The sequence below is a fragment of the Melospiza georgiana genome, chromosome 1 (assembly GCF_028018845.1).
Source record: "Melospiza georgiana isolate bMelGeo1 chromosome 1, bMelGeo1.pri, whole genome shotgun sequence".
Classification (NCBI taxonomy): Eukaryota; Metazoa; Chordata; class Aves; order Passeriformes; family Passerellidae; genus Melospiza; species Melospiza georgiana.
In genome coordinates this window covers 39,424,687-39,449,819 of record NC_080430.1, presented here as the reverse complement: position 1 = coordinate 39,449,819, position 25,133 = coordinate 39,424,687, and the positions used below count along the sequence as shown (strand labels likewise).

At 40.9% G+C, this 25,133-nt stretch overlaps 1 protein-coding gene across 6 annotated transcripts in view; it reads right to left on the bottom strand.

The window, feature by feature from the left end:
- The window catches only part of RARB (retinoic acid receptor beta), a 321,962-nt gene that overhangs the window by 173,326 nt on the left and 123,503 nt on the right, over positions 1 to 25,133 (bottom strand). For all 6 annotated transcript variants that reach the window (XM_058042289.1, XM_058045096.1, XM_058041608.1 and 3 more), the window contains one exon: positions 18,037 to 18,534. In XM_058042289.1, coding sequence (XP_057898272.1) covers positions 18,037 to 18,214 — 178 coding nt within the window. In that variant the 5' untranslated portion in view covers positions 18,215 to 18,534. The remainder of the gene's footprint in view (positions 1 to 18,036; positions 18,535 to 25,133) is intronic.

The window sequence follows — 25,133 nt, the reverse complement described above, 5'->3', positions numbered from 1 at the left end:
GGCTCCAAGACATGAGCTGAGTAGTTCGAAGGTAAAAAACCCTAAGCAGCAGCCAAATCAGAAAATTAAGTTTATAATATTTTTAATTTTTGTTGATGAAAACTTTTTACTGTTGAGGCTGAATTCAGGCAGGCTGGGAAAGAAAACCTGACTTCAAACAACAGCAGGGAAATAAAGAAGTCATTTTAATCTTAAAACTTTAAAAACCATAAAGATCAACTCATTAAATGATCTCTTTCTTTCAACTCCTGCTTTTCAATGGATGGTTTTTGCTTTTATTGGATTTTCTTTATTTAATGCAGCAAACAAGGCTGATCTTCAGTTTTGTTTAAAACCAAAGGCAGTTATCAGACATGGTGCTGACCCTGAGAAGAGAGTCCCCAGACTTCAACTCTTCTGCCCATGCTTGATGTACAGACAAAGGTTTATTCCTCCCACTGCTTCTGCATCACCACAAAAGAGTTTTGCTGCACTGGCAGCCCCACCATCCTGCTGGAAAGAGAACTGGGACCTCTGTGATCCTAAACCAGTCTCAAGCAGGAGCCTGAAAAGAACAGGTTTGCATTCCTTACAGCAGTGAGGGAGACCCTGATGTTGAGGATGATGTGATTTGTGATGATGATCTTAACCTAGCACCACTTCAAGAAATAAACTAGTTACTGTCTTTTAAGGCCATTCATACTTTGCCCAAATAAGACTTCAAGAAAGTTACAACAGAAGTTCTTTTGGCTTGGAATACTGTTTTTGCTGCCTAAATAAGCCCATAGAACACTGAATCAGTGAAAGAATGACACCACTGAAGTTCTCCTTGTGTTATATCAATATGTGCATAGTTTGGACCAGGACAGCAACATCATGAATGAATGAAACAAGGTACAGCATTAAAAAAAACTCCATTTTCCTACAGTAATAGAAGGCTCAGTAGGTGCTCCTGCAAAAACAGTCATGCTGTCATGGTATCTTACTTGGGTATGAAGAGAGAAGCAGTTGGACTTATGAGAGTGTGACAGGAAAAAAAGGGGTGACTGACAAATCCCAAGAAGGCCACAATCATGCACCTCAGACCAGTTATATGGTAATACAAGAAAATCAGAAGTGAAGGGAAACCAAATTTTGCTCAACCTACTCTAGAACCACCCCTTGGTTTTGATGAATTTTTTCTGTGAGTAGGAAGATTTTTTTTTTTAATAAACAACTTGTGTGCAGCATTTCAGCATCAAAAACATGCAATGCAGCCTCAAAAGCACACTAAAGTTCAGAATCCATTTAGTTTTCCTTGTCTTGCACCTGTTAACTTGATGCATCCAAAAATCATTCTAGAAAACATTGGCCACGCATAAAAGCACATTCCAGAACTGTCTATTTTGTAGCTAACATTCCCTTCAATCCCACTGCAGATTTTTCATTTGGAGTAGTGCAGTCCCTGTATTATATTAGGTGGACCACTGGCATCTATGTTCCTCATCTGGCAGTGCCTGGGACTGCTGCAATCCCATGGAGCACGTCACAGCATCACAACTGTGATTCATAAGCATAAAGCAAAAGCACCTGATTGCCTCTCCCCCTGAAGTAAATCTTGCCCCAGAGACAACTCCCATGGGAAGGATGGCTTTGCTATAGGATCTTTCAGACCAAAGAAAATCAGTGGGTTGACACATTAAATGGAGGGGTTTAATTTTTGCAAGACTTGATTTTTAAATGTATTTATCTTAGAACATATGTCTGAAACAGGAAGACGTATCAGGGTGACACTAGAACAATCCTTAAAATTGCAGATTTTGGCACCAAGTTTACATAAACCCTCACCCCATCCTCAGGAACTATATAACAGGCACTTGGGCAGCAGATTTACAGCTTCCCATTGAAGCCCTCCAGCCATCCATCTAAAGAATCAATTCCTGCTCCTTCCAAAGAGCAGTGCAACCAAAGATGGCCCAGACACACCTCTTTGAAAACACAATCAAACTCAGAGCACACAGAAGGTACCCCCACCATTAACATAGTTATGAAATTGGGAAGCTGCATCAATCTCAAGCAACATATTTTGCCCTCCGTTCACGCTGTTCTGAAACAACACAAGGACTGTGAGATGATTTTCTTACCGAGTAGCACCATACTCAGAGTAATACATTACTGGTGGGACTCCCCTGATGATGTATTGCACTAATGCATCATTAGGATGATGTTTCACACTGATGATATATTGCAGTGCAACATAATGAGAGCAATAGCTCACTGGGTGCATAATCCTGCCAGGAGCTGTGTGCCTGCAGCTCTCTGACTTCATTTGTAGCTCAGGGTGTCCAGAAGCTTAGATGGATTAGATCCTCAGATACACACACCTCAAAGGATGGCAAGAGTCAGAAAAATGCCAGCATACAGGTGGGTGCTGTTAATTACAGGCTTCAATGTACAGTATGCTAATATCAGGATGTACTTTGGCATCGCATTTAGCACCTGTGCAAAACATCTTCTTCAAATGAAGAAGTGGCTGTAACAGAGCTGCTGAAACTCCTTATTCTTATGCTTGCCTGCAGTAGCCATCATAGCTACTGGGTAGTTCTGGGTGCTTACAGCCTTGATAAAAATACCTAACTTACATTTTCCATGCCAGATGTCTGTTAGAAGGAGGAGGAAGCCTGGGGAAAGGGGGTGGTTGCTTGTTTTTAATCAATAAATTTAGTGGAAGCAGTTCTGTTCAGCTATCTTTATGACCCAGACTAAGAAAAAAAAGAGAGTTTTGCCAACAATGAAAGATTCTGGTGACCTTTTTTCTGACCTTTTTTAACAAACAGAGCTATTTGATCTCTATAAAATTCTAAAAAGACCTTTGCAGTATGATCAGTGTCACTGACAAGAAGGCAGCATTTTAAGATTTGTGAACTCTTAACCGTGAAATCATATATAATGTTCAAAAAGAGGGCAAACTGGTAAATAAACAAGGAAAGAACAAGCCATTTTGAATAATAAAATAACTTCTTCAGTCTCTCACAGAAACATTAACATTTACAATTGAACCACAACTTCATTATTTATTTAGTTTTTGCTTCAATACCTTTGGGTTCTCAAATAAGTCTAAATGTGCATGCACACACACACACTCACAAATATAACATGGATCCTGCATGCAATTTCCATCTTTTTGTATTTGTTTAGTTCTGAAAAACATAACAGTATTTTAGACAACCAACTAATGTGCTCTGCATCTTCATCTTCAGGTTCTCTAAAATGAACAGACCAGACTCCTCTCCAGGGAGCAGCAGCCTCTCTGGTCACAGATCTAAAAAATGCAACTTTCATACCTTTCTTCTGACATCTATAATTGAGAAACCACAGGGTAACTCATGAACTGGAAAAGAGTATGGACGCCTCAGCTAGCTAAATGATAAGTTAATATTGCCTCCTTTCTCTTTTTTTACCCCCTCATGTGTAGCCTTTCAGATTGCCTGAGCTATAGGGCTCTGCCTTGTAGATGCTGTCTCCAGCCAGTAGAGCACAAGTTGGAAATACACAACAAAGGGCTGATCTTTCCAAGATCTGTCTGCACCAGAAAAGGAAAAAAAAAACCTAAAAAACCAAACTAAAAACTACCCAAACAAAAACCAAACAAAACAACCTCCCTTAAAACCCCCTCACTTTTAGGGCACCGCTTCTGATCAGCCCTCCAGCACATCCTACAATGAATTAAATTCTAAGACAATAATGCCAGCTGAGCATCACTCTGACCTACAGTAGCCTGAATCCACCTGTCAGGGTACTGAGTGCTTTCCACACAGGGCTGTTCCCTCCCTGTTTCCCAGGGAGAGAACAAAGTCCACAACAGAGAGCAGGGGATGGCACAAACCCCATCTTGTAGTTTGCAGCGTGCTGTCCCCACGCTCTGGCACGGCAATGAAAACTCAGAAAACTCACCTCTTTAACAGGCTACAAGATAACAACCAAAAAAAAAAAAAAAAGACCAGAATGACTTCATGTGTTTCCCCCACCAGTCGCCCATGCAAGGGCCAACCACGTCCTGGCCATAAATTCTCTGGCACAAGAGCATTATACCAAAGGAAAGGAATGCCTTTCCATCTGTGTATTTCCCCTCAGGCACTCACTTGATAATGAAACCAGTTAAGGTCTTTGGGTTCACAATGTTATTATAGTCAGATAATATTTTGTTTGCAGACAAGCCTGAAGAACTCCTAAGTAGTGCAGTACAGGCACCATACACCTGTTAAGTCACGGCGCTCCTTCTCTAAGTGGACAAATCTGTTTTTGCCATCTCCTGAGATTTCCCCCTCACAGTTAATTACAAAGCGATGACTGTACTCATTTCCTGATCTTAGAGGGAATCTATAACAAATGTCTGCCACGGGTGAAGGCTGTTCCCTCTGTCCCTCAGAAACACCAGCAATCCTTCTAGCAGCCCTGGCTGCCCTCTGTCAACCTTTTCTCCCAATTGTCCCAGACCTTCTGCTGCAACACAAACACTGCAGAGAAAATAATAACCTTTCACTAGGAAAGAAACAACATGGGCTGACTGAGACTAAATTTTCTAAAATAATTGAACAATGCACGTCCTGAACACAAAAACAGTGACACAGGCACCCAGACCAAGGTCATTCTGCAAAGAACTACACTGAGAGGGACAGACCCAACCCTGTCAGTGATGCTCATGCAGAGAGCCACCCAGCAAGGCAGCAAGATTTTATTCACATCCTGCACAGGCATATACAGCTACAGAGGTGAACATGTGATTCCCAACAAGCAATTTTGGGGAGCAATTTTGTTTAAAGTGATTAACAAGCTCACAAAGAAATTTGCCCGCCCCTTGTTGGATCTGAAACTCATTGGAGCCAGTTTCACTCTGTGACATCTAGTCTAGTATATAATTTTGATCCAAAGTATTGTTGTGTCTTGTAAAATACAAGATATTCTAAAACCAGGTCAGGCACAATAAATATTCTGGGAAAAAAAAAGAAGGGGAAAGTAGTCCATCCTAAGAAGAAGTGATACTTCATTGTGACAGCAACCTTTCTTCATGCTACTCCTAGCAGGCTGATGTCTGATCCTGGGCACAAATCATTGGAAATCCATCTCCCTGACCTTAGAGACACAAGTTAGGTCAATGGTTCCCAACTTTCCGGACCGATAGCCAATTGAAAAGGATCAGCATTTTTTGCAAATCGTCACACACACTTACCATCAACCTTCTGATTGGAAGTTCAAAGGTGATGTGACTCAGCAGCACAGCTCCAACACCTTCTTCATTACCCTTGTGGGATGACCAGTGCTCAGCAGGCACAAGTGAAGAGCTCCTCTTGGCTGTAGTCATCTCAGAGAAACTTAGAAATTGAATTTTTCACTGGCTCCCATGTTTTCACAAGTTGTTTCACACCAAATCCCAGGAGCCAGCTCCTGTGTCATCGTCCAGGCATAAGCCCTGTCCAAACTGTGCTCCTCCTTTTCTTGGCTGCCAAGAACCAGCCTAACCTTCTAAAAAACCACTTCTGAATCCCTCTCACTGCAAACACAACATCTCACTGAAGATGCCACTCTTCTACTTTGAGGATATATACAAAACAATTCCTTCAGCAAGAAGGAGGGAGCAGAAACATTTTCTGTAATTAAATGTATGGAATTAAAAGCACAGGAGCACACAAACACCACATAAATCAATTAAATAAAATCAGACATGATCAGATGACTTGCAGAGACAAGAAAGTAAAGAAAAATATTAAAGGGAGAGCTCCTTGAGTGATCAGCAGATGGACTGTGACTTGAAGTTCAGGTGAGGAAAGGAACTTTGGGCATTAGATTTCTTCTGTGATATAGCTCTACTTTGCCAGATTCAAACAACAGATCTGACCCCAAAATTACTCTTTTCCTTCAAAAAGAAATCTGCTAGACCTAAAATGTGTTCAGTACCTCTGATGACAACGAAGAGGCACCACCTCCAGAGTGTCCCTGCAAGCTGTAGGACAGTGTCTTTAACCATTTTATTAACATGCTCTGAAACACTTTGACTTTGTTTTTCCCTCAAAAAGAAACAAAGTTTACCAAACAGGGCCACGTATTCCTAATCATTTTGTTGCTTTCTTTTTGGAACTATCATTGTGGAGTCTTCTGGGCAGGCAAAGAAGTTGCATGGGCACAGAACTGATTAAAAAACAGATTACCAATCAACATCTCAGGGAAAAAAAACGCACACATCTCACTCTGGGTTTAGTGCTAATGCTCCTCCTTTGCACACTTCATTAGGCTTTTAAATTCTGGGCTGTCCATTGTATAAAACTCTCAGCACTATTAGAAACCCCTGGCACTGACGCAGAGTGCTTCAGAACAATGACAAAGGTTTGGCAGAAACCCCATTTGAACTGCCCGCGTCAGTGACTCTCCACATCCTTGCACTAGTGTTGGATTGCCTCAATTAGGCTTTGCTTTGGCTATGGAAGGTTCCAGCTTCAACTTGGACAACAAGGTAAAAAATTCTTTGGTTATTAAAAAAAACTGAAACGGGGAATATATCTGAAACAATACTTTGGTACTTACAGAATAAAACTGGGCATTTTCTGTGACTTGTGCTATACAGTTTAATTCACTTTCTCAAACTATTTATAATGATCCTCATTTTTACTACAAGTAAATACCATTATCTTTTTAAAAATAAAAGCTATTGCAACATGTTTTCATCAAGTTTGTGTGAGTAATTACATATTAAAATGGCAAACATCCCTTCCAATAACACCCTGGCAGAGTTCGCTTCTTCTGCAAGTAATAAAAGTGAGAGAGCAAACTGTGCTTCAAGATATTTGGCTGCTGCGCCATGAGGCAGCTGATGCATTCCAAATGTCTGTCAGGTCACTTTGCAACACCAACCACTACTAATCAATAGTGAAATCTTCCTCTCTGTGGCTTAAATATATATCTGCTTTCGTTAAACAGAAGAAAATTGCAAATTAGTTGGACTCTGCTGGACCATGCAGCTAGGAGAAACACGCTGTCATCCTGACTGGGTAGGAGTTAAGATGATGCAGTTAAATTACAATACTTAATTGACTGTCGACCATGCACACAGGTTTTGTAAAATGCACTGCAGTATCTTATTGCTGGTTTTCACAAGAGGCAGGTCAGTCTCCACAGGGTGTCTTGTTTCTAAGCATCTGAGCATTTTTCTTAAAGCCCCAAACTCAGCTTCCCCTTTCTAGGATTCGAGCCTTTCTTCACCTCTTTCACTTGGCCCAGAAGTCATGTCCTTTTCTCTTACTCTTCATATATCTTCCTCTCCTTGATTCCAAGCTACTTGGAACAGAGATCATATCAGTCTTTGTTTGAAGACTCTATAGCAGTCTGCATGTTGCAGTGGTACCATAAATAAAAAGTAATAAAAATGTTAGGAAAGTCTTTTGAAAAGTCCATGTTATTTTTACTATTACTCATGCTGTCGCTATTTAAGAAACAATGCCAGGAAGATCTAGAGACTTGAAGGGGACTTATAACAATTTTTGTAAGAATCCGCTATTGAAACTATGATGTTACTGACAGCAAAGTGTTTTGCAAGGTGTACAGGTTCTCCTGCTGCTTTGTTGAGTGCTTCTAACAGATGTTCAATTTCAAGTGGTCTGCAGATACCAATAGGCTGATGGTTCTGCAGGAATCGGAGCAGCAGATGTGCCCTGCATTATGTTTTGCTATTCCCTTTATGAATCGACATGTCACCCTGTGGGTTTATAGCCAGTTAATTTTGTAATGACATCACTATTTCTGTACTTTTAATGATCCTCAGAGGGTTTACTTTCTGAAATAACAGAACTCTTGATCCTGGAATCGCTATGCGAAAGTAGTACATCATAAACAGATTTCTTTACATGATACAGTACCACTTCCCACCAAATGCCTTTGCTGATAGCTTCTAGGTAGTGCTGGGATGCACGTGGGTTCTCCCAAAGAATGCAGATTTACAGCGTGGCCTCGTTTCAGGGCTCTAGATGAACGTCTGAGCATCTCTCTCCAGAATCATTATCCTCAAACAAGTATCGCTCAGTGGCTGGAAGGAATGAGGATAGGAAGGGAATAAGGATAGAAGGAGTGGAGAATTCCATTGGCTCTGCTGTAGAAAGATAGGTATTGCCCTTGTCAGATGCTGCGTTCCACAGTGGCCATGGTACCCAGCTGAAATCAGAGTGAACAGGAAATTGTGCTGCATTTTCCACTGACAGGGACCTGATTGTGAGGACAGCACTCTGGCTGTTGGCTTGGATGTTTCAATCTTAAAAGGGAGCCAAGTTTTTTCTCCCTCAAACACAGTTGCAGAGTTTGTTAGAACCCAGAGCTTTTTGGGCAGAATCTCTGGTAACAGCTGCAGGCTGCACAGAGCAGCCTTAGGACACCACCTTTCTTCCCAGGAGTACTCAGTACTGGTAAAGAATGTCTTTCTTCTTATTTTTAAATACAGAGAGGAAAAAGTGATGCTATTACAGCTGTATTTAAAGGACTTTTGGCATTTCCTTCATTGAAACTAACTATTAGGTGTTTTTAAAAAATGACTGGAAAAAACATCATGGGTTGTAAAAGGTTCTAGTTAGGTATGTTGTGTTATGAAGCTTTGAAATACACCTGAAAACTTTTAACTTTGAGAAATGAGAACTGCATAAGCCTTCATTTTGCCTCCCTCCCATTATCTCAGAATTTATATTCCCCACATTACTGTAAATATCAAAATACATCTTTAGTAAAAGCCAGCTTTTGAAAAGCATCTTAGGTCTTAAATTTAAGGAGTGAATGCAATCTGCTCTTACTGCTCTAGCTGAGAGATCAAGGCCTTAGTTTCTAAGAATCAACTACTTAATTTTTACATACATACAGGAAAAAAATATCTCCAGCTGTGACCACAGGCAGAGTCTTCACAGCACATGCAGGAGCTGTGTGGTCATGCTGGGGTCTGAGTCCACCCATAGAAAGGATGAGGAAATCCATCCTAAAAGGATGAAGTAAATATTTTTCTGAGTTCTCCACATTATTTCTGGGGTTTTTTTCTGCCCATCTTAATTGCAGTTCACATTTCTTAAAAACAGTTGACTTATCAGCCTTAGTACAAGTCTCAGATTGAAACATATGAAGTTCAGGAAAGCTAGAGCTGAGGTTAAATCAAATTCAACTGGCCTTCAGCACTAAAAAATAGCAAAGACAAAGCTGACAAAGGTCTACCTGGAGGTCCACACTATTTAATGCATGATTACCTGACTTCCATCTTAACTGAAGCTGTAAGCAGGTGTGTTATCTAACAGCACGCCGAGCCCATGGGTATCTCAGAGCACTCTGAAAGCAGAAGCACATTCCTTAGAGACATGGCACATCACAAGCCTCCAGACCCACCTCTCCTCTTCTGCTTTAGTCTCCCAAGAAATGCTGAACCAAACTCTTCCATCAGCTGAATTCAGCATTTCTGCCCCAGATGGCCCCAGCAGCCAGTCATGACTTTCAGCCCCTCTCCCAGACACCTTGAACTATGGGATGAAAATCATACTCAAAAACCTTCTGCTCCTCTGGCATAACTGAAGTACTTATACCTATAAAGTTTGTTTTTGTAGGCACCTAAACATCCTTGTGGGTTTTCCTGAGAAGAAAGGACCACCATAAAATTGTGGAGCTAAGCCAAGGGCACATTGCCTTTGTCCATCCTTCCCCAATATGGAGGCATGGCCACACAGGGACTTCCAGTGCCTCTCCAGCACTTCCCCTCCTTCAAAACCTGAACTCCTGGCCAAAACACACACCTTGCTACCAACACACTTCCCCTGACCCAGACCATGAAGAATCAAACACACGGGGAAGATGCTGAGCATGTTGCTCACTGCACAACATCAGGGTACTCAGATACAGCTGTTGGGAGCTCAGCAGGCCAGCCCTGGTGAGACCCACTATATTTAGGGTATGACTGCTTTCTAAAAATGCATTATCTAGACAAAACAGTTGAGTATCTCAGGGATGCAGGTTCTGGTTTTCCGAATATTTCTTATATTTACTCTGACATTTCCTCTGAGTGTGTGTGTGGTGTTTTGAAAGGAAAAGAATTTTCTGTTGCTTAAGGCCAGTCCTTCCTGTTTGTTAGTTTATACCAAACCTAAGTTTTGACATGAATAAAATTGTTGCTTCAAGTCTGATTTCAAACATGTGGTAAAGGCAAATCTAACAATTTTATGAGATATAGTTACTTTTGTAGAGGGTGAGTTTGCCCTAGGGAATTTCCCCTGACTAGATTTATCACAAGTTTTTTGAACCAGATAATTTTGTTTGATAGCACATCTGGCAGCATCATAAAATCTTGACGTCCCAAGCTATTACACAGGAATTACTTTTGTAAATCATTTATGAATATTACTGATGTAGGCCTATTCTGGGCAGTAAGAAAGGAAACAGAGCACTGAAGGACAAAGGAAGGGAAAAAGGATTCCCTGCCCTTTCAGGGCTCATCAGATAGGGTGGGTATTTATCATTTTAAATGGGAAACATGTTGTCATTGATACAGCTGAAAAGTCCACATAACACAATTTGTACCCCATATTCCCTAAATAGGCAAAAGGGGAAGATATTACACCCGAGGAAAACCATAAATTGATTCTTCCTGAAGACAAATCTGTCCCTGTCTAAAACTTAAATAAGACTTACCAATTAAACACCACATATTGCTAAAACCATAGTAAACACAAACTCACAATTCAGGAAGACTAAAGGAGGAAATTCTTACAAAGGCCAGCACTGAGGCAAAAGAAAAGGTCCATTTTACCTCACAAAAAACCTCTTGATATTTACAAAATCCCCTCCAATCCACACAGTGACCTGCCTTTTGAACACGGCAACATGACTGAATGCAAACCCTCCACATAGCTAAAATGACATGGTTAGCTGCTGAGCATATGCCTTCAGAAAGAAAGTTGGTAAAGCAAAAGCTTATATTGACTTTTAGTACCATGAACTATCACACTGTTAGCAATTTCAGAAGATTTCACCTATCGATTTGGGTTGGAAACATCAGACATTGAAACAACTCTGGGTGCTGCCACTTTGCCAAATCCAAAGCCTGGCATTACATTCCTTTTGAACATGGATGGAGGAACTGACACCAAACACACCATCACTAGGTGGAAGGGCAACAGAGGAGCCACCCTGAATGAACCAACAATGGGGAGCTACAACAAGCCCTTCACTCTTCATTCCTGATGTCCCCATCAGGAATGCTACTGGGAGCTACTGGGTGTTGTTTTCATTGAGCCAGAGCAGAGGAGAAGGTCATCTGCAATACTCCATAGAAACATATTTCCAGCCTTAGGTAAGAAGCCTTTTTGTTGGGGATTTTTTGGGGAATTTCCCTGCTTTGGGGCCCATAAGGAGGGAAGGAGCAGTTCTCAGACAGCTCCTATTTGACTTCCAAACACCAGGCTCCCTCAGACCACAGCATGTCAACGAGGGATGCACAGAGCCATTACAGAGCACATGCCAGTATTGCACCACACGCTTTCCCTGCCAGAGCAGAAAATTTCTAAATTTGGCTTCCTCCCAGGAAACAAATTCCTGTCCATACACGCCCAGACTGATTTCTCACAGATGAGGATGCTGCCCACTGAAATCTGAAGTGGGCTGCATCCAAAGGGTGCTGAGGACCCACCCTGGCAGGGCGGTGGTGTGGCAGGAGTCACCAGCTGCACCAAGTAGAGAGGAGCTCGTGGTTTATTTGAAAGTGCCAGTACTGAAAAAGAAGCTCTAACACGAAAAGGCAAGTTTAAATTTTTGATAGTTTCCGATCAACTAGAATCTGAAAATGACAATGTAACGTAGTTTCAATAATCAAAGCACGGATGGTTTCAAGCTGCACAAAGATCTCCACCAGGAAAAAAAATCCACAACATGACATAGAGGAAGAACTGAAAAGAAATGGTGTTTTCAGGGTCATGAGTGGTATCTGCAAGGTATCATCTGGACTCCTTAGACTTGACAGCATGAGGCAACATTGGCTGTGGCTAAGAAATCTGAGATTCATGTTCTGTTTCCCCCCCTCTTTCTGAATGCAAACACATTTTCTGTCTTTCCAATAATGATGGACAACACATGCACTGAGTAGGTATATTGAAAGTCATCTGTTAATTGCAGATACATGTAAATGACCACACAGGAGGCTTTCCCAGGGAGACAGGACTGGAAAAAAGGGAGGCGGTTACACTATGATTAGATGCTGTGAAAAAAAAACTCGAACAACAGAATCAAACAAGGTTGATTCATGATTTTTTTTTCCCCTGATTCAATATAACCATTGTAATACTATTTTAGATAATTCCAGAATGTCAAAGAGTGATGAGGAGGGTTTTTTTCAGTCCACTACAGATAGCATTTGCCTCAGTAACTATGCCAATGGAAGAAAATCCATCATGTACTAACCATACTCCAACCTCCAACAGGAATATTCCCCATTTTGCAAAGTAAAGTGAGATGTGGGAGTCCTTGACCTTCTGAGTAATTAAGAGAAACAGAGACATTCTTGTTTTTATTAGCGACACACTAAACTATTTGAAAATAATTTGAATAGCTGGAGAATTAGTGTATTTGCCTGCTCATGAGTAGTGCAGATAGTTTAGAGTTCTCTTGGGGACAACACATCGTAATGAATATCTGCTATTCATATTTAATGCAATCTGCCAAAGAGTGCTTTTGGGAGGACTTTCTGTGTCAATATAATGATTAACAACAGGACTGGAAAAGTAAATGAATTCCTGCAACGGGTGGGGCTGGCAAAAATATCTTGCAGTACTATACCAGTAACACTGGATTTGACTGTACTTTTTTAATGTTACCAGTGGAAAATCTGTTTCCCAGGGAGGGGAAAAAAAAAAAGAAAGCAGTCTTTAAGATGAAGTTCAAGTAGTAAATAATTGCATTAATAGAAGGAAAAACAATTCCAGCAGAAAACGATGCCCAAAACAACACTGTCCTGAGCATGTCTGAAAAGTCTGATACGTAATACTGACAAATAAATAAAATAATTAGTATTTACATAGCACAACCAGAAATAATGTTGTAGGTGCTTCCTTGTCTACCTCTTTGAGTTCCTCAGATGATCTTACTTTCCATACATTTTCTCATATTTCCGAGACTTACATAAAACAGAATATAAAGTCTTTTATTCTTTACTACACACTTTTAAAATACCCCAGACAGAAAAGAATGGAAAAGCTTGGCTAAAATACAATGAGTGACCTTAATATGGAATTTTCTCCATGGCATCCCAACAGTCCTCTAAATAACACATTCAGATTACTTTTTTCCAAGTTATGTGGATGAAGCAACCTTACTGAGTTTATATAAATTCCAGGACATTCTTGTATCAGACTGACTGCTCTTCCCTGCCCCTTATCAAGCTACTCCTATTCCTCCCTTGCAATAAATGGAAGGGGGGATATCAAGGATTTGAAGGCTCATGTTGGCAGCCTGAGGACCAACATATGGGGCAGGGGTCAGAGGTAGAATATGGGGGTGCTCCCACCAAATGCCATGGGCTACACAGTCCACCTTGTTCAAGCAAATGTTCAATCCAAGCAGAAAGAGAACAACTGCCAAACAAAGTGTTTTATTATTTAGTGGCTCCCACTGTGGTTATTGTCCAGACCCTTTTTTAATTTGGTCTAGGACACACTCAGGGATTCCTTTCATCACAGCATTAGCTCAGATTAAGCTTTTTCCTCCAGCTTACACCAACTGGCTTTGTTGTGTAGTGGTATTTAGCCATGTTAAACTAATTCTGTAAAACTCATTCTGGGGAAGTTATGTTACAGGAACCAGTCTTGCAAAGATACTCTACAAACAACCAGCAGGCCTTCATCATCCCCACACTGATATTTGCTTGTGAAACTGCAACATCGCTGTGTGCCTTGCAGTTCCATCAGCCATGACATAAAGGCAGCACTTTCCTCACCAGTTTTCAGCTCCATGGACATACTACAATGATCTGTGGTTTTTACATACCATCCTTCTCAAATTTCAGGTGGTCATTCTCTTATTAAGGCTGTTTTCTTGGAGTTTGGGAGGTTTTGTAGGACTGATTTTTATAACCAATCTTTTTCCAGAAATTAAAATGTGTCGCTACAGCCACACAACAAATGTTCTATAAAGAAGGTAAACCCTTCTAAAGCTGGTATCCTCACGTTGTGACATTTGCCTTACTGACCCCTGGCAGCAGCATTAGGTCTCACGATGGCCAGATGGGCCCTGACCCTTCTTCCAGGGCTGATGGAGAGCAATGCCACTCAGAAACAGGAATTGCCTGTGTGACTGCTACTCACCTGAACCTCAGGTGGTTTTACTTTAATAAAATGTCAAGTAACAATATTTGCCCATATTTATTAGTTTATTAATAAATAAATTATTTCACAAGTCTTCTATGATTTTATTATTGCAAACACATCAGGCTCTGCAGGACTTTTGGCCGTTTCTTGTAGCTGCTCTGAACCTGGCAAAGAACCAAAACCTCTTTGTCTATGAGAGACTGGCACATGACCCAAAAAGCACAGGAACGCCTCCAGTTCTGCCTTCTCTCACCATTTCTAAATGAGCCAAGCGGCAACCTCCTGAAACCATCTCTGCTGTGTAGAAGAAACTCCTCATTGATTGATGCAGCCAGGGAGGCCTGTGTGGCCCCTGATGTCCAGAGTGAGGATGTGTGCTGCATGCTGCACGGAGTAACACGGGGCGGGTAAATCATTGGGACTCACAGAGTAACGACCTGCCGGGCCCTGCTCTCGTTCAGTGTAATGCAGCGCTCACGTGCCCATAAAAGTGGGTTTGCTCATCCTCTGACCCCTCCAGCACTGCGACCAGACCTCCAATTATTAAGTATTTTGCACTATGTATCTCAGGATAAAAGCAGAAGCCGAGTCACAGGTCACAGAGGCAACAGCATTATTAACATCAATGAAACTAAATCACTCCATTCCTGAGCGTTTATGGCAAGGCCCTCGTGCTCACACAATTCATGTGTCTAAGACGTACTGTTGTCTGTTCCGTGGGACTGGAGATACCTGCCCCAACTGTAGGTTAAGATAACTTAATGAAACTTGATATAAAGTTATTCTGCCATCAATCAAGTGTATAACCAAGACAGAACAAAATAAAACAAGGCACTAACACAGAAGCTCAAATGGCACTAACTTTGAACAAAAGCTGTTGAACAGCATTGTTTTATAAAGATTAAAGAGATCTTTATAACATTCCTGTTATGTAAAGTAATTTCTATTGGATTTTACATGAATGAAAAGAATCTGGAAGATAAATAGTACAATAGCTTCAAGCATACAAAGAGCATTGGTTTGCCAGCCTTTAATTTCTTCCGGTCTTTTCAAGAGAGTTCCATATTATTCCACACAGTATAAATTCTAACTTTAATGGAGACCATCAATCATACTGACTTTGGCCTATGGGTGGCTTCATTGGGAAAACAAACAAATAAACAAACAAAATCTACAATGGAGAGCAGAAACCTGAAATACAACCCAAAGCTCAACCTGCATGCTTCCAAGAACTTGTCTTTATAATTCCAGTGATATAAACCTCAAGTTCCAGAATCAGAAGTCCACAGAGTGCTGACAGTACAGGTATGAAAACAGAGTAGTTCAAACCAGAAGAGTCATCCTGCAGTGGACTATGTCTCAAAAGCGAATCTTATTCAAGGCATCCTCCTTCCTATCTTGCCAATTTCAGCTGGCATTTGCAAACATTTTTGCCTTGAGCTATGCACCACAGCTGCCAGGCTTTTCTGCTCGGCCACAGCGAGCCAGGGCTGTAAAGCACCTCCACAAAAATACTGACTTGAAAATGGTGGGACCAGAGCATAAAGACACAAACCCCAAGATTTAGAGGTAGCCACTTATTTTGCATACTGACAGAAATTCATACTAAGCAGTACTTTTCTGAAAGTCTGAGCACTGACTGGTTTAATAATCATTAATAATGCATCAGCAACACAATCTTAATTCCACAGGAATAATTCATAGAAAAGAAAAACTCTACATTGCTGATCATATAACTTTGGTATTTACCAATCCATGCCTCAGAAAATGTTCCCATTTACTAATAAAACTATTTCTTCAACAGGTGAGTATTCCTGAAGTAGTGTGGGATAAATTCAGGACTGTAAACTGATAATCAACCAGGATATTTTCTGATAGGATTGGAAAATTGAAGTTACTTGTAGACCTTCTAACTGTTTTGCTTTTCATCTCCAAGAAAGACAAACACCCTGCAATAGAACAGGGCAAATAAAAACCTGATCTAATGATACTTCTTCACTTATGTGACTGGATGAAACCTGTCCACACAAATGGGAAGAAAAACAAAACAGAAACAAAAACAAAAAAAAAAGAAGAAAAAAAAAAAGAAAAAACCCACCAAACCCACTAATTTACTTCAAGACTGCTCAGCATTCCAGTATGTGTGTATGAGATGTGAAGCCAGAATTAGTATCAAGCAGCACAAAACCTGCTACTTTTACTCTTCAGAAGTACTGTCTTCACTGTGATTTTCCATTTAAATTTGGAGCTGAAACTTTGTGAGATTTCTGTTGAAAGAGGCATCAGGGAAACTGCTATAACAAATCTCCTTTTCCTTTAGCAGAAAGTGCATTGTTCCACACATGTGCTGTTTAGTCAAGACTTCTCATATCCAACAGTCACAGTAATGCATTTAGACAAGCATCTTCAACAACAAACTGATCTTCAAAGCTGTATATATCTGGGTTTCCTGGACGATAAATACATCAGTCACCCACTGCAAAGACCTCCAGAGATGTATCTTTTCTAAGTGATCCTACTTAGAAAGTTTATACCTGGAACAGCTATGTTTGGAGCCACTGAAACACATATAAAACTAAGACAAAGCAGAAAGCATGCTTATCATAAGGCAAAGAAAAAACATTCCTCAGCTAATACACTCAGCAGTGCTGCATGTAGAACTGTCCTAGTTTTGGCTGGGAGAGTCATTTTCTTCCTAGAAGCAGGTAGAGTGCTGTGGTTTTGGGATTGAGTATGAGAATAATGTTGACAGCAACAACTAAAGCACCACTGTGTTAAGTAGTGTTTACTTTAAGTCAAGGGCTCCTCAGTTTTCCATGCTCTACCAGTGAGGATGTGCACAAGGAGCTGGGAGGGAGCACAGCCAGGACAGCTGACCCAAACAGGCCCAAGAGATATTCCAAGAGGTAAAATGCCATCCCCAGTACATAAAGAGGCCGGGGGGGGGAGTTGGCCATTGGTTTCTCATGGACTGGCAGGCCATCTGTCAGCATCTATAGTGAGCATCTCTGGTCTCTCCTGGGTTTTACTTCTCTGCCTCTTTTTGTTGCCTCCCTTTTGATGACAACTATTCTTATATTATGTCCCATTTCAATATTAAATTGTTCTTATCTCAAACTATGGGTTTTACCTTTTTTCCCCCCTCAATACTCTTCCTCATCCCACTATGGGGGAAAGGAGATGTGAGACAGCAGCTGTGCAATAGTTGGTTGCTATCTAGGGTTAAACCACAACAGAAACTCAACCACAGACTCAAGGGCTCATTCTGCAGCCCCTGGCAGCTCACAGACACCAGCTGTCCACTGGGCTACACATGAAGAAAAGAGCTACTTATGGAAGAAAACTAAAGCAGTATTAATAACTGTGCAACTTCAGAGGATTCTATACTGAGGAATCATCACCATTCATTATTACAAAAAGGTCAGGTTTTTTTAAAAGCAACACTGGATTCTGCAGCTAGTATACTAATGCAGGATATACCAAAATGCATAGCAGATTTTGTCACTCTTGGCTTCCATAGCTTTGGCATGCCATACAGTTGCCTGTTTATTTTTATAAAAAAAATAAGAGAAAATGGTATTTCAAAACAAATGCATGCTCTTTGCCCAAGTAACATACATCATAGATGAACAACTGCAACCATCTGTGGTAAAATTTCAGAATGAACACCAGTTCAGTATTAGAGGAGAGCTGGTCAATATTAGTACCAAGCACTTACTTGCAGGTGATGGGGTGCTGCATCCACTGGTTGGTGGGTGACTCTGGAGTCCATGGAGGGAAGGAAGTGACAGTCCACCAATGACTGGAGGAAAAAGCAAGGGGTATGGTGCTGCTGGATAGTGAGTCATATGTCCATTCACGGCCGGTACGGGACATGTGCGGCTGCTGGTTGTCATGTTCACACCTCACAGCGGACAGGTATCACGTTGCATCACTCCAGGCCAGCAAACTGGATGCCTCAAATTATGAATGACAAGGGCTGTCAAGCCTGAAGGTACAGCTTAAGCTGGATTGCGTGATGATGAAAAGGTAATTCACTATATCAGGTCCATCCTATATTTCATCACTGCTTCCTACTCTTCTCTCTTCTAGGACATCCTTGCTCTGCAGACTGTGGATAGAAAGTCTTACTCTGGTATCAGGGAGCAGTTCAGTTGCTTCTACAAATATTTCTCTGGGAGAAGAGCTGGTCTCTACAGATGCATACTGACACAGTCTGGGGAAAGAAAACAATATATTGATTAAAATATACATATTTTTAAAATGTGCACATAGAAGACTATTTTTCTCATTGTTATTTTTCTTATGTTACAATTTATTTATCAGTATCCCATAACGTCAGATCATGTAAAACTCTCACCCTATTACTGAAGCTAACAGCAGAACACCCATTGAGTTGTTCTCCCTGCACAATGTGCAACACCAAAAGCTATTTCTGGTGTGACGCAGTCGTGTTGTGAAAACTGCCAGATTTAAAACCAATGCATCAATAATTACCTGAAATACTAATGCTGGGGGAGAAAAATAATCAACTTCTGAAAAATTTCCCTGTGTATGAAAGCTTTCAGTGTCTTCCCTAAAAGCTACAGAAGGATTGGCACTGAGGAGGCTCTCAACTCCTTTCAGTGCCCTGGCACAGGCAGGACAGTGAGAATGTGTCTGAGGGCAATTTTGGGTAGGACTGTTAAAGCAGCAATTACTTTAATAATGACTGTTTTCACAAAGAATACTTAGTTTTTTACCCTTAGGAGACACCTCCCTAATGTTTTTGTTTTTTTTTTCTGAGGGGTGGGGGAAACTGCCCAAACAAACAAAGCAGATCATTTCATAATCTGGGTGAGTGAGTGATGTCAGTCAATACACTGCAATACACTGCTCCTGTGCTCTGTTAGGGAGCTTGCTTGCTCTCATGACACCATCTTCAATGTCAGCCAGAGCTCCACACACCTTCCTCAGTGTTTCACCCAAACAGCTGCCACCTTTCAAGGAGTCCTCATTTTTTCAGGCTCTGTACCCAAAGCCTCAGGCTGAGAACAGGAATATCACTTCTTGTGATATTCTCATGAAATTTGCTCCCGCCATAGCAGTTCAAATCTACGTAGAGCAAATGGCTGGTGGTTTCTGAAGCAACCTGCTGGTGCAACACCAGAAAATGCTGCTTACTGGTGTCTTGAGAGACACAGTACTGGGAAGGCTGCAACCACTTGCATATTGCAACCACTGCTCCTGCAGCTACTCATGCAGTGCTCCAGGCAAAAGCCAGTGAGTCTGCAGCCAGCTCCTGAGCTCACCCTGCACAAGGAATTTACTCATCTCCTCCAACACATATTGTAGTAGGAGGTAGGAGCCACAGAGCCAACTCAGCCACCCAAAAGTAAGGCAGTCCATGGCTGAGTAAAGCTTTGTTTCCTGAGACAATGTACTACACTCTTGCATCTGCCACAGTCAGTGATCAGTAACCACATCCACCACTATATAGCACTTTTATCTGTAATTCTTTGAAATTATAGCCTGAAACCAAAAGCAAGAGGATTTTGTGGTGGGAAAACAAAGGAGCGCTGAAATGATGTGTCAAGGTCACAAAGCAAAAGTGCTGCCAGAGGAGGAAAACTGTGACAACGCAGTACTGACTATCACTGCTGCTTCTCAGCGCGCCAGTTGTCGGTAAGAATTCAAATGAGCAAGGAGAAAAAAGAAAAAAACCCAACTCAGATGCATATGTTTGCCTGTCAGAGAGCAGCGGAGTGTTTCTCCTCTGTGTGGAATACCAGCAAAGGTTACCAGCTGTGCATGTTGTCAGACAGCAGCTTCTGCTGAGTGCAGCCTGCTTGGGGATAACTGAAATGTAGCTTGTAAGTATTTGATAACTGTGTAAATTATGCACAAAATGCCTTTAATGCTAATGGATGCAAACGTATGCAGAGATGAGGCTGCAAGAAGGGGATGCAGCAAGTGGAGGCACATTTGCTGCCCAAGCTGAGCTCGAGGACCACATGCCTGGAGACCAGTGAAACCAGGCAGACCTTTTGAGGGAGCCCCAGCAGCTAAAATACATTGACTCACTAACAACACAAAATGAGATGAACCATCACTGGTGCCTGCTTTACCTAGCTAAGGCTTTACAAAGCTTAAGAGACAAGGAAAGTCAAGTATCAAAGGAACACGCAAAGTTTTATAAAGCAATTCCACAAAAGCCGGCAAAAATACCACACTTCTAAGTGTTTGCAAAAAAAAAAAAAGAACAAGAGAGGGATGCTGATGAATACCAGCCCTAAAAATGTGTGCATTAAATTAAACACAGAAGAAGGTCATCTATTTTTAAATGATGTAGGGCTCTGGAAACAAAATTCATCTTATAAAACTATCTAACACCTTCAATTATATTTCTATTAGCCAGAAAAATGCAGAGCTCATCATAAGTTAAAAATGTTCCCAAAACCACATCAGATATATTTTCATATTTAAGCGAAAAGTATTGAGGAAAAAGCAACTCCTTCAGGACAGAGGGGGAAAAAGGCACTCAGGAAAACTCTTTGGTCAGTTCTTCATTACTGGAAGGAACACGATCTGTGATGGAGCTGGTGATGACAGAATGCAGCAGTGTTATAGCTCCAGTATACAAATACATATATTTAACAGTGCCAAAACTAGGTTATAATCATATAGTTTTGTGTCCTTATAATTTTACATGAGGTGTAATTATAAACTGGAAATACTACATGAAAGTAAGTTTTTCTTGTCTCATTCAAAAATCACCTTCCTTTCACCACTCACAGCTAAAAATTTCCTGCAGATAGCTGTGCTGGAGATAAGCCTTCAGAAGTTGCTCCTCTTCAGAGTTCTTCAGAAATTTACTTTCCACAGGCAGAGAGAGAAGACAGCATAAAAGTCATGATACTCTAAGTAGTGTATCATTTGACTCCGAGCTGTGTCCCTTGGGAGCACCAGGTTGTTCACATGGTTGAACATCTATGCCATGGTCAAGGAGAAAATTGTAGGCAGATAGCTACCTATCAGCAGCTCCAGCTTCTTGTAAAGAAGAAAATGCCACTCATGTTCTATGGTTTCCAAGGAATTCCAAGTTCCTTGAAATGCTAACAGAGATTACAGACTCATCACCTTCATACTGCCCAGCAGAGGACATCCCAAAGTAGAAACTGCTGCAGAACAGGAAATCCAACAATCAGCTTCCCCATTCATGCCGGTTCCATGGCACAACTCCCATGACACATTTCACTAATGTATCCCCAGATGGACACATTCAGGTCCCTGAACCTAGCACTGGACATCAGCCACAGATGTCTAGGCTGCATGCGATTCCAAGGTGAAAACATCTCTTTTGCCTAACTAAACCTATACCATAGCTCAAAACACTGTAATGGTGTCAGCTTTGTGAAGGAGATTTTCCTTTGTTGTCTTTTGCTATGGTAAATACCCATAGCAACAGCACGGATTTGTGCCCTGGAGGCAGAAGGCAACATTTTCAGAAAATGGCTGTGACCAAGGGACTTCAGAGGATCTCCTCAGAATATGATGAAAATCCTCTTCCATAGACTTCTCCTTAGTGACTGTTCCTGAGTACAAGGCCCCTAGAACAAGCAGTATGGAAAGGGATCATACAGAAAAGTTCCTTTGAATGTCCACCAAGAGATGATCACACTGTGCACCACTTTGCATTGAACAGCGGCCAATGACTTTTCTTTGAGAGAACATATGCCTCCTCCTTTTTGGTTTTTACAGGTCTTTTATTGACTTCAGTGATAAAGCAGATGGCCACAGGGGAAGGAGGCTACAGTAGCTCTAGAACAGAGCAGAATATTTATCAGCTGCAGTTAATGCAGCAGGTGTATCTGTCTCTTCCACATTTCTTCTCCGTGTTTGTGCAGCTGAGCAGAAATTTAAAACTACAAATTTTCACATATAAGCTTCAAATTTTACTGGATAAACAGTAACCTAATTTTTCTTATTGTCTCTTAATTTTCCATGCATTTTGCACAGGCTTGACTACAGAAAGGAGCTTTGCTCTTCAGACATCTGTCAGTTCTCCTAAAATATATTAAATATATTGAGCCTCATTCATTATATTGCTATTTAACTTCCATTTGGTAACAATATTTGGTATTACTGTACCATAACTCATCCTTCTGAATTTTTCACTTGTATTAAGATTTATTTGCATTCCTAAAATCCCTTTGCTGTTACAGGTGACTTTGATGCACATCAACAGCTGGACAGGCAAGAAGCCAAGGCAGGAGGCTTGGCCAATTGTTCTGTGTCAGTAGGAAGGCTACACTCTGTCCTCCCTTTTGCCTGCAACATCCCAATTCCACATTCCTCTTCCTCCCCTCTCACTAGCCATAGCAGGAAATTAAGTTGTCAGCATTGCAAGTAAAGCAGGATTTTTGTCTTTTTTTTCTCTTCCCTCACTTCTGAAAAGGTCAGTGGGGTATCTGTGGTAATGTTTGAAATCCAGCAATCACTTTAAGGTTTCCATGATGTAGCATCCAGAAAACTTCTAAGCTGAATCTGCCATCCCTACACTTCTCTGCCACAATAAACTTACAAGTGAGGGACAAAACCAGGAATGCAGAAGAGGCACCCCAACACGAGGACCTGTTCTGCACAGAGCTGGGCACTTGGGAATTTGCTGCTCCAAGCCCTCAGTCTGCAGCACTGCTGTCCCCGAAGTTTCCAGGGTCACAGAGGAAGTCTCTTCTAAGTTCATTTCCCATTTTCCTGCCAATGCCAAACCCCCCGCCCCTCCCTTAAATCTTAGGCTAAAACAGGAATCACTGGACTGGGAGGGTAGCCTGGACTGTAAGACAGGAGAGGCAAGTTGCTCTTCTCAGGGCAACAAAAACAATTTCAGATAAATTTTGCATATAAAACCTTTCAACAATATATTTATTAACTGTTTTCCCCAAGGGACAGAGTTGGTGGGGTTCTTATTTATTAGCTGGCTTCAAGACATATTCTAATGCTGTTTTCAAAACAAGTCAAGTTTTGAGAACGCCTACTGTATTTAATGTATAGTTTGTATTGAAGTCCCTGATTATGCATATGCTTTCTATTATGCTGGCTGATGGCGTTGCATTCAGCAGTGCTGAATAATTCAGCAGATTTAGCACGACTCAAGTGTAAATCAGTCAGATCCAGTAACACGATAACCACACTGCCTTTAAACTCTTAAAAATGCATGGAAACTTTTATTTCATAAAGAGGCTGTACTACATTCTGCACCAGTTCTCACTGACTGTGAGATGTTGCATTTTTGTTTTCATGGCTATCCAACGAGATTTAATTAAACAATAAACTAGTTACTGTGGCAGAAGTAAAAAAAAAAAAAAAAAAAAAAAAAAGCCTTTGGAGTGTTATGTTTCCTTTATTAGCATAGTGATGTGAAACTAAACAGAAAAAGCAATCTAATAACAAACATTCCTTTGAGAAGGGCTCTGGGAGCAAAAGGACATCCACTTATTGTTCAGCCCATCCCATTGGTCCATATACGGCAACAAAGGTACAATAGAAGGAAACAGGAAACAGACTGGCACATCTGCATTATCTTATTAGAGGCTAATGGATATCTGAGAGGAACATGCATCTGATGCTGAATAGTCTGTACCAATCTCCGAAGCAATTACTCTTAATTAGTGGATTCTGTTTATAGATGGAACTTAGTGTACCCTTTTGTATCAAAGAGATGCAGGCATCTGGAGAGAGATATGGTTTTCTTAAAGGGAAAGCATTGCAGCACAATGTAAGGCTTGGGCTGGTTTTTGGTTGGGGTTTTTTTTTGAGGTTTTTTTTTTCTTTGCAAATAAAAGCTCTCTGAAGCATAACATATTCTACTGTATTATTAATCAAAAGAGCATGCTGGTTTAAAAAAAGTAAAGGGGGAAAAAAAGACCATACTCTTAAACTCTGAAAGTAAACACAGAAAGCTAATACTCATACATGAATTATATGACAAAAACCACTTTGATGATAAGCAAATAAACAACTGAACCTAAAATTTCCAACCGCTGGCCAAAAAAGCTTAAAATAGCAGCTTAAGTCAGAAGAACAACATCTGCATTTTGTATCTGCCAAGTCTGCAGCCAAAAAAAGTAAACTACTCTATATGACCAGATGCATGAATAAAAAAGAAAATGCATGAAACAGAACTTCAAAGTCAGTTTATTGAAAAGCAGATCTCTAGCTCTTACATCCCATAACCACAATTGTCACATATTTTCAAATATAGGTACAAGACTTAAGGAAAGAGGGAAGATAAATTGTTGTAATAGAATTAAGACACTCTTTCTACGAGACTTTTCCTGCATCTTGGTATGCAAGATAGCTGTCTGCTGGGGGACTGTGAATTCCTTTTTGTCATAAAGCTGAAACTTGCAAAACGGGTTTCTGTTTTATTTGGGGTCTTTTCCCCCTGACATTGTTAGAGATAATTAATATAATTAATGCAATTGCTGATTATTTTAAAATCCTATTGGGAAGTATAAAAAGGAAGGGGGGGGAAAGCTTCTTTCTCCCTTAGCAGCTATGCCTCAAATTGCCTGCATTGCAAACACACACTGATGTATGCCTGAAAAAGAGCAAATCTAAATCTAAAAGGGGAAAAGGGGAAAAAAAAGTGAGACACAATGACACCCATTTATTTACACACCATACAACAGTACCCTGCTGTGCCAGCTATTGATTTTAGTGGAACTGAGAGTCCATGTTGGAGAGCAGCAGCTGTGAGTACATAGCTTGAATCCTCATATGGGAACAATACTCCATAAGCAGAATAACCTATTTCAGGCAACCTTCATGTAT